Below are 10,187 nucleotides of genomic sequence, written 5' to 3' on the forward strand. Positions count from 1 at the left end.
ATTTTAAGGAGGCACTTTTTGAGATTTCTGCAGAGGGTTAGGCTTTGAAGGTGATTCCAGAGAATGATAAAAATACATCCTCTGCAAAGAAGTTCAGATGGACTTCCAAAACAGCTGTGAGACTGAACCAGTATCATTCCAGTAAGCCACAGCTATGTCGCTATGTCCTGACTGGTGTTTTTATTGGGGTCACTGAGGGTAAACTGTGTGAGCCACCAGTGCTATACAAGTTCCTCAGATGGTGCGTGGTGGTCAATCGTGGTCGTAAACAAAGTCGTAAATGCTAAAAACGGACTAAAATCACACACACAATGCCAACAAACAAGGAATCGGCGTCAAGGAAGTCTGGTGAAGTGGTACGACAAGGCCAGACGTGAAACGAGGAGCTCGATTATCCTGAGGTTGAACTATTTTGTGCAACAACAGATGTTTAGCACACACAAACAAACGGGTCTCGAGCTCAGCGTTCCCCTTTAATCATCTTTTAGCCAGAGGAATTGTTTGTCGGGCTGAGTCAAGTACATCTGGAGGTGCAGAAGAAGAGGAGAAAAAAAAAAAAAATCCATTCCACAAAGAGCATTTCTTCATCACTCTACTGCATTTTTTACAAAAAAATCTCACCAAAGTCAGTTTACATTTTGTCTGTATGAATAATTGCCATGTGTGCACGTTTAGGCTTGTGCACATCCAACAGCGGTCAGCTATAAAAGGAACCATCAAGTCGTCAGGGAGGGAATGTGCCAAGCTACAGAGTGCTTGGTTGACCGCGAAGAAAGGAAGCAAGCGGAATGAGTTATATTTAAGGTGCAATTGATGTGGAACGGGGGGGAAATATCGGTATATTTTTCATTGTCTGGGCTATTCTTCATTGCTTTTGTGGCTGAGAGTGCCAGCCGTCGAGACTTTTGTGGCCTTGTAAAAAATAAAAAAATAAATCCTCTGAAAACTTAAGGAATGCTTTAATGAGAATGTTTCTCGACGAGAACATCATTTGCACACAAAAAAAAAACAACCCGATCGAGTTTCCCCTCACTGTAACAGTGTAAACATATAAATCACATCATGATATTATAGATTTCAGCTTTAATGAATGGCTAGCAAATGATAAGTCTCTCAACACGGCAGGGCGGGTGTTCCCTTCGACTACTACGTTTCCATTTCGCACAAAAAGCCTGATCAAGATAAATTCCAGCAAATATCAACCTAATCACTTTCTATGCATGCTCTAATCTAGCTAGCAAAAGTCTTCTCACTTTGTTTTTCCTCCAGGACCAATAAAACAACACCCAGACACTGACGTGTGTTTTTTTTTCTGCAGCCGCACCCGCGTGCACAGACGCGTAAACATCCCCAAACCAGCGACACTTATTCCAAAATACCCACGACAACACACTTGCGCGTGCCGAGTCGAATGTTTTCATAAAAAACATCTCAGAGACCGGAGCATGATGTTTACTTTACTTGTTGCCCTCCATGAAGTTGAGCAACAAATTTGTCTGGTTAATGATTTGTGAACATTCACTATTTGACTAAGAGCCAAAGTTGGACCTGCAGAAGTGTCCAACATGGCGTCTCTCAAAACCACCACCCCCCGCTGTGGTACGGCATCAAGCAGCCACCCCTTCGACGCCCTCTAATCTGTGTTTACATACCTGCAAGCAGGCGCCTCCACCCCTCCCTCACTCTCTCTCTCTCTCTCTCTCTCTCTCTCCGATGCACACGATCTCTTCCCTCCCTCCCTCTCAGTGCAGCAGTTCACGGGAAACGGTCCAGCTGTGGGCGACTTTTACCAATCCATGCTCACTCCTCCTCTCAGTTCTTCAGCGACTGCGCCAGAGATCATTGCAGTGATGCCTCGCCCACCCCGGTGAGAGCCCCCCCCCCCGATCGGCAACTTGTTCCTCTTCTTCCCTTTTCAACAATGAGAAAAGAGCGATTATTGTTGGCCGTAACCCTCACCGCCATCTTCTCCGCTGACCTCTACTTCATCCTCCTGCCAAAGCTGCGCAACGTAGAAGGACTGGGACAGTTTTGCTCTTGTCGCCGTGGTAACTTCAGCTTCCCTGCTCAGTTCTCCAACTGGACTTCTGTCCCGATCCAGGATGTGTATGCTTCTGGACTCCCCAATGGGGGCTCCAAACTCGAAGGCTTGTTCGCCCATCCTTTGTATAACATCCAGAACCCGACGCTGGAAGCAGAGGAGAGGCTGCTCCAGATGGACCTCCTGATGAACTACTACAGGAAGAAAATATCACGATGGGAAAGGTCAGCTTCTGTCTTCTTAGAAATAGAATAGAAACACACTTTGGCATCAGTGCATGATAAGAAATGCAGCTGTGAAATGACAAACAAGGTTTTTGAAAAAGACAAAGCTCTCCTAGCTTGTCTGTGTGCTCATTCAGCAAGAGTGGGAGATTTTTGGACACTTGAGGTGGAAAGGGATAAGAATTATGAGCAGTCGAGTTCTACTTTATGGCTATTTCCACTTCTCGAAAGCAATTTGTGGTTAGGTTGCCTTTAAAGTCAAGATTCTTCCTCAGACACATGAAGTTGTACAACGAAGCCGCGTCGACCTCCAACATCACGATGATCGAACACAGAGTGGACTTTGACGTCGACGCTAACTGGCTCAAGTTCCATACGGGAATTAGTCGCCATGCTTTGTACTCCCGCCATGACCCTGGGATCAGGCGGCTCCTCGCGGACATGCACGACATGATGATGGTCAACGCAGGTGAGACAGTTGGACTCACTTTTCAAGTGGTCGCGATTGTAATCTGGGAAATTGTTGCAGATTACACTCAAGATGAGAAGGCCTTAAAAGGAGCGTGTGACTGCAGCCAAGGTAAGGTCAGTCCACCTTTTCACGTTACAACATGTCCACTTAAAGTTAATACTTTAAGATAATGGATGGTTGCTTTCTATCTATTCAGTGGTGAAGCCCAGTGGGCACCACCTGAAACTGGCACTGAAGATGCAGAACTTTGGCAAGGCCATGTTCAAGCCAATGAGGTGAGCGCAGCCTCATGAGCCATCTTCAAACTCATAAATGATGTTTTTGTGCCTCTGTGTCAGGATGGAGAGAGACGAGGAGACTCCGGATGATGTCTTTTTCTTTGTAGATGTCCAGAGACACAATGCAGAGATTGCTGCCTTTCACTTGGACAGGTACCGTCCACATCTTTCCTAGTGGTTCGGTTAGCCCCATTAAAAAATAGGAGTGGTCAAATGCAAACAAATAAATAAATAAATAAATACATAAATAGATACATTTAAAAACTAAATAAATAAATACATAAATAAATAAATAAATAATGTGGTTAACCCGATTGGAAAATAGGAGTGGTCTAATGCAAATAAATAAATAAATAAATAAATAAATAAATAAATAAATAAATAAATAAATTAATTAATTAATTAATTTACTTACAGATTTTTGTGGTTTTCTGTTAGGATCTTGGACTTTCGAAGAGTTCCACCGGTGGTTGGCAGGTATCTGAACCTTACAGGCGAAGTGCTCCAAGTGACCCGAAATGATGACCTACGGGCTGTCTTCTTCACCTCACCTGGTAAAAAAAAAAAAAAATAAATAAACTCATTTAGTACTGCAAATGCAATCAATATTTATTTCGTTCATCTATATTCAAGTTTATTGACATTTTTTAACTCGGCATCGTCGACAGTATGCTGTATTATTCGTAGTGAATATGGCGCCGTCTTGCGGACAAACAACAGCATTACATCTCGCTCGAGCGAAAGAACATTTCTGTTTTTCTTTCAATAAGTAAATATTGGAAAAACCAATTTACTCTACAAATACGGCAAAGCGCACACATCCTGATGGGTGAAGCCTAAATTGTAGTAAAGTGAAGCAGGCTACATGAAATACAGTTATATATAAATATATATTTTTTTTTCTCATCTCATTACAGCAAACAACACTTGCTTTTTCTCCAAATGCCTGTACACGTGCAAGACAGAATACGCAGTTTGTGGACACCCCGACCTACTGGAAGGTTCTTTGTCCGCCTACCTGCCCAGCCTCAGCATCGCCCCCCGCATCTCCATCCCCAACCCTTGGATACGCTCGTACACTTTCACCGGCCACGAAGAGTAAGACCCCGAATTTGAATGGAGCTTATGAACAAATCAAAACATTTCTGGATCATATGTTAATTTTCTGGAAAAGATGGCAGGTGAATCCATCCTACTGCGACAACGTAAAGAAACTTTATCCTTACAACTCAGGCAACCGCCTCCTCAATATAATCGACATGGCCGTCTTTGACTTTCTAATGGGTATGTTATTATTGGGAATAATCTCTTTTTTACAACACATATAGCAAAAGAAGAAATGTATATATATATATATTTTTTTTTGCAGGCAACATGGACCGACACCACTATGAGATTTTCACCAAATTTGGCGATGAAGGATTTCTTCTCCACTTGGATAACGCCAGAGGGTAAAATAATACTAATAAATATAAATATATCAATGCAAACGTAGAACCTTCATGTGATTGTAGATTTGGGAAGCACAGTCAAGATGAGATGTCCATTCTTGCGCCACTCTCTCAGTGCTGCGTGTAAGTTGAACTGCAAAAAAAAATAATTCTACAGTATTCGTCACAAATAAATCTTTATATTATTTGCCCGACAGGATAAAGCGCTCCACTCTCTTGCGGCTCCAACTGTTGGCCCAACCGGACTTCAGATTGAGCGACATGATGAGGGAGTCTCTGCAAAAAGACCCCCTGTGGCCCATCCTAACAGAAATGCACCTCTCAGCCTTGGATCGACGGCTCGTGAAGATCCTGCGAGCGGTCCAACGTTGCGCGCGCAAGCTGGGTTCCGACCAGGTCATCATCAATGACTTCATCAGAGCTACGGTGAACCCTCGAGCCAACGCAGAAAGCAAAAAGGCCAGGTAGCAGCAAACGGTGGCAGTCAACTCTGCTCCTTAAGACTTCATGATGGAGTGCAGTCGTTTCGATTTTAATGGAACAAGCCAGGAATCAATACAAGATGCTGTGAAAGCGGGAATCTGAGGAGGTTCCGCGTAAAACGCATCGATCTATGCATTATTGACAAGCCTGTTGTTGCACATAGGCATATGAATGTTAACAAAAACAGTGCGCATCAAATATAAAGTTTGCTAAAGACAAACAGGGGTGGGTAGACTTTTTAAGCCTCAATGTCTCCCTCTAGTGGCTTGAGTTGAAAATATTTTCATAAAGGCACCCTGAAGTGTATACAGCATGTGTTACCCATGCATAACACACCAAATAAAAACCGCTTGAGTCAGATTCTTTTCACTTTTTTTATTGCTTAAACTGCCATCTGGAACAATCTATACCAAAAAGGATAAACATCTTTCCACATATAAGAGGTCAAACTGAACACAGGGAAGAATAGAAAAAGAACGGTCCTCTCATGGCCCATACCGAGACCCGCTGGAATCAGCGGGGGTGACTGACGACTACTGTTAAGCCCAGGAAAAGTTCAGCTAAGGCAAACCGGGACGACTACGCTGTGGCTAAAACATCAAAAACCGATTGCTGAGGTTGCGGCTATTTACACGGAGACATTCGTCCGACAAACTTTTTCCTGTGGAGAGAGATGGACAGGAAGTGACTAAACGTCGTGTTATCTTTTCGGGTAAAAATGTCGCAGGATTGAAGGTGGGCTGATATCACTTTGATAAAATCGCAATGACATCACAAATGAAATTTTGTCCTTCTCGTGCCGAGGATGCGAAACAACATCATGCCGAATAAGCGCGGCGAACAAATCACAAGCGGGTGGAAAAAACAGTTTTCCAGTCGGCAACAAAGCAAAAATTTTCAATAAATAACTCGCTCTTAATACATAAATACCTCAAATGTCCTGAAATATTACTCAAAAGGCAATTTCGTAAGTTAGGGGAATGGGGGGGGGGGGGGGAAATCGCAACTCATTATTACACAATACAATTATATACTGTTGTGTCAATAGACAAGAAGCATTTATTTACTTTGTGGCACTGAACAGCTAAAATAGAATTTATGGAAAAATAAGTGTTTACAAAAGACAAGAGAACATATCTTTTTTTTTTTTTTTTTTTCTTTTAAGATTACCATCACTCCAAACCATAAATTTAAGAATAGTTATTGAGTCATTGAACTAGAACATTTTGATTACAAAGCAAGTGACCAAGTTATTTGGTGTCTACTAAAAGAACGGAATACTGAAATATACAATACTTGTGTATGTTTTTTTTTTTTTTTAAACCCTTTCTATATATATATTTTCTGATTTTAATCTTCAAGTAAAGGCGTTCTACTGATTAGCACAAATAAAAAGGATTTGAGGGGAAAACCAAAATCCTGTCTAATGCTCCAAATAGAAAGTAACATTGCATCTCAGGTGGAATGAACATTTGGCATCAGCCTCTACACACTAAAACTCAACTCAACTGATTCTACTGCTCAGGAAGCTGAAAAAAAAAAAGAAAAGAAAAAGTCTGCCTGACATTTGGTGCAATCATCTCCTATGCTGGCGAGCCTCTGTTGCATGTGTCTAATGGGAAAATTGGAAAAAAGAAAACATCCGTCTGTAACAAATTCCCCATGTGAGGTTTGTGATTGTCCTGTCTTTGAGAGCCCGGAATCTCCTAACAAATGTGGCTTTGCGTTCTCCGAAAAACAAAGCGGAACCCAGCGCGTATCTGACAAAAGCGGCGTGAATGCAACTGTGCCTACACGGTTAACGTTACAGCGGCTGGTACAAGCGCTGGTGAACGGCTAAAAGCCACCTCCGGGCGGCTGGGAAAGAAAAACACGGGGAAACTCAGGAGAGGAGGGGCGAAAAAGAGGAAGCAAATTGCGTTGGTGGACCCGAAGTCGAAAAGGGCGAGGGGAGAGAGGGGGGGGGGGGGGGGGGTTGGGGGGGTCGAGCCCCTTCAGACCGACAGCGAGACGAAGCTGTTGTACTGTTGGATGTTGCGTTTGAGGATGTCCGAGCACGGGCCCAGCACGCGCTCAAAGCGAGGCCGGTCCAGCTTGACGCACTTCAGGGGGCCGCGGGCCACCACGGTGGCGGCGCGGGGGCGGTTCATCAGCAGCGCGATCTCACCTGAGTGAAAAGTGCGATAGCTCTTAAAAGGAAAATTCTTCAAATTTGTCCAAGTTCATACTTTTTCCACATATTTCAACATGAATAAAAATGGCAATAATGCTATGCGCACCTTGGCCACACGAGGGCGGTATAAAATAAAATAAAATATGACCACTTCCCCAATAAAAGAAACCATGAGTCCCAAATATGGACAAAAAAAAACAAAATCTTTCTTTACCAAAGTAGTCGGATGGTCCTAATCGTCCCACTTCGACAAACTCCTCGTTCTCCGAGCGACGTTGCAGCACCGCAGCGGAACCCTGACGTAAGCACGCGACAAACACGCATGATGCCGAGCGTGAAACCGCCGCAGCTCTTTTGCGTGCTCCTCTTCGACGGCTGCATTTACCTCCAAAATGATGAAAAACTCATCTCCAGGTTCTCCCTGAACCACAATCTTCTGGCCGTCCTCAAACTGGACCGGCTCCAGGGCATCGGCGACGGTCAGGCGCTCCCACTTGTCCAGAGACTCTGAGGGAATCAAGCACTCAGTTGTGAGTTCACGCAGTGCGACAATAACATTAAAAAAGGACGCACCTAAAATGGACACTTTCCTCAGGAATTCCTCGTACATCTTCCTCTTCCTCAAAGTGCTTCCCTACATTCAAACACAACATTTCCGGTTAATATTCTTGGCCGCCATGTGAGCCAAACGCCGACGTTTGGGCACCATGAGTATTCTCCTGTAGCTGTCTCTGTCGATCCCCCACAGCTTGACGTTGGTCTTGGCCCGGACGGTGGCGGCCCTCGGGGTGCCGTATATCAGCGCCAGCTCTCCGAAGCTGCCGCCTTCGCCGATGCTCGTGACCCATTCGTTGTTCACGTATACCTGGACCATAGAAGAAGAGGAGGCAAAGTCTTCCTGCTTGTTTTTCGGTCATCATAAGAGAAACTACTCACATCCATCTCTCCTTGGTCAATAACGTAGAAATTGTCACCCTCATCACCTGCGGATGGAAATTTGTAAATACGGGTCTTGATTTGATATTATTGTCAAAACAATCCTACCCTGCAAAATGACGACCTCCCCGGCAATGTAGGTGACAGGAAACATAGCGTCAAAGATGTCACTGAAAAAAAAAAAAAAAAAAAACGTTTGAGAGTTAGTTCATGAAAAAAAAAAAAAAGAAACTCCTCCCCTTATGGGCGCCAAAGCAGTACTTTTATACCAGTAAGGGCTTTATAAAATGTTCCCTGGAACCCCCCCCCCCCCCAAAAAAAAGTCAAGTACCTCCTTTCATTGTCGTCCAAGTGCGAGAAGAGCACGTTCTTTTCAATAGCTTTGGCTAAGGCCGCCATTGTCTTGTAGTCCTTCGGAATGACCTGAAGAGACAATGCGTCTGAAGGAACCGCTTCAACTAAGCATGTGGCTCTACACACTTGTGTACCTTTCTGACATATGAGGCGGCATCCTCCTCCGTGTAAACCTCAGCGCTGAAGGCTCCCCGCCGCCTGCGACCCTTCACCACGGGGTTCATGGGCGGGGACACCTCCTCGTCGCGGGAGTCAGAACGCGAACTGGCCTTCTGCTGGTTCTGGATCTGCTTAGCCTCCTCCTGGTGGGGAGAAGGGATGAAAGAATAAAAAAAAATCCTACAGTCCCATGAAGAGCGTGTACGCACCTTCTCAAGACGCTCAAAGTACTCCCTGAGGAAAGCCATGGGCCGCTCGGGCCTGGAGGTGCACAGCTGGACAATGCAGTCCTTCAGCAGCTGTTGAATGTTGTGTTTCTGCACGTACTGCTCGCACTCCCTCAGGCTGCGCTCCTCTTCGCTGCTCGTGCTTCCAGAAGCCATGACGACAAACCACAATCTTGCTCTATGACCTCTAACCTTGGGAATGAGGGAGTGAGCCAACAGGAAGGGGGGGGGGGGCAGATGAGATTATAAATGAGCAATGTGAGTTTCTGTGTAACCAATGGACAAAAATAACAAGAACGTGAGAGAAATAGAACCAGAGCGAGAAGGCGGAAAGACGTGTGATGTTGTTTAGCAGCAGGCCAGAAGATGGTCATATGATGTCTGTTTTCAAACCGCAACATTTTTCATCCCCCCCCCCCCCCCCCCGAGTCAAGTTTGATATCACAAAGATCGACTATGAAAGTGTCTCATGAACAACGCATGCACAATTTTGCTTTCAATTAATAGCAAAAAATGTGACTGGCCTCTTAGTTAAAGATTCTATACCAAGAGAAAATCTCTTTTTAGAAAATGCGATCATATGATCAAACACTTAGAAAACAAGAAGTTGCTTGGCCTTTATCAAACAGGAAAGCCTTGACAGTTATACCTAAAAACTGAAAGTACAAACCACATCCATCCTGCTCTTGCAACACTATCGGGCATGTGTCGACACCATTATCTTTTCTATCTTATTTAAACATCCAGTTTCCATTTGAATGTCAGCAATCTTTTATATCGAAATCAGAACGATGCTCCGTGACCTTGCCTAAAAAGCAGCGGTTGAATATGCGGCTGGTAAATCTAAATATCAAATAAATACTGTCATGTAAATCTCGCAAGTTAACATTGTGTGCAGTATGCAATGACGTCTAGGTCAGGGAGTGCTTGGCCAATGCAAACCTTGGCCACTTCGCGAGCATCACATATTCTTAGATTTAATTTAGATTTAGAGTTAGATTTGTTTTACTCATACACCTCATGAAAATTCCGCGTTCAAATCGCGATGGAGGTTTTGACGTATAGCTTCCTAGCTCCGTGCAAAGGCAAAGCCCTCTTGCCTTGACGCCATCTTGGGTTCCATCATAAACAAACGCGAGAGAAGACAAAACATATTTCACCTATGCAGAGGTCATGCCGCGCGTCGGCGAAAGGAAAGAGAAATACTCACAAGATGTAGTAAAATCCTACCGAGCCCTTCGACAGTGACTCGGGACGGGTGTTGTATGTCAAAGCTGTAACCGTTAGCAGGTTGAGCTCGGTTCGATCTTTTTTTCCCCAAGCCCTGGACCGCTGCCCCACCGGATACGGCTGAGAGCCAATCAACGGCCTTCACTGACGTCAATTCTC

General features: G+C 44.4%; 2 protein-coding genes across 2 annotated transcripts; one reads left to right on the forward strand and one right to left on the reverse strand.

Moving 5' to 3' along the window:
* Nucleotides 1-1,764: 1,764 nt before the first annotated feature.
* On the forward strand, nt 1,765-5,018 carry fam20a (FAM20A golgi associated secretory pathway pseudokinase). Its single transcript, XM_085903835.1, has 11 exons — nt 1,765-2,265; nt 2,541-2,734; nt 2,795-2,845; nt 2,934-3,012; nt 3,076-3,168; nt 3,454-3,569; nt 3,933-4,113; nt 4,190-4,299; nt 4,385-4,466; nt 4,530-4,589; nt 4,664-5,018. Exons 1-11 carry the CDS (start codon nt 1,922-1,924, stop codon nt 4,932-4,934), a joined length of 1,581 nt encoding a protein of 526 aa, XP_085759961.1. The 5' UTR covers nt 1,765-1,921; the 3' UTR covers nt 4,935-5,018.
* Nucleotides 5,019-5,975: 957 nt separating this feature from the next.
* On the reverse strand, nt 5,976-10,182 carry prkar1ab (protein kinase, cAMP-dependent, regulatory, type I, alpha (tissue specific extinguisher 1) b). Its single transcript, XM_085903840.1, has 11 exons — nt 10,009-10,182; nt 8,781-8,990; nt 8,547-8,714; nt 8,390-8,481; nt 8,167-8,228; nt 8,059-8,105; nt 7,829-7,987; nt 7,696-7,756; nt 7,508-7,629; nt 7,337-7,418; nt 5,976-7,116 (listed from the first exon to the last, which is right to left on the reverse strand). The coding sequence occupies exons 2-11, from the start codon at nt 8,952-8,954 to the stop codon at nt 6,944-6,946; spliced, it is 1,140 nt and encodes a 379-aa protein (XP_085759966.1). The 5' UTR covers nt 8,955-8,990; nt 10,009-10,182; the 3' UTR covers nt 5,976-6,943.
* Between the last annotated feature and the right edge of the window lie 5 nt (nt 10,183-10,187).

This window comes from Syngnathus leptorhynchus, chromosome 22 (assembly GCF_054491065.1).
Source record: "Syngnathus leptorhynchus isolate UIUO chromosome 22, UIUO_Slep, whole genome shotgun sequence".
Classification (NCBI taxonomy): Eukaryota; Metazoa; Chordata; class Actinopteri; order Syngnathiformes; family Syngnathidae; genus Syngnathus; species Syngnathus leptorhynchus.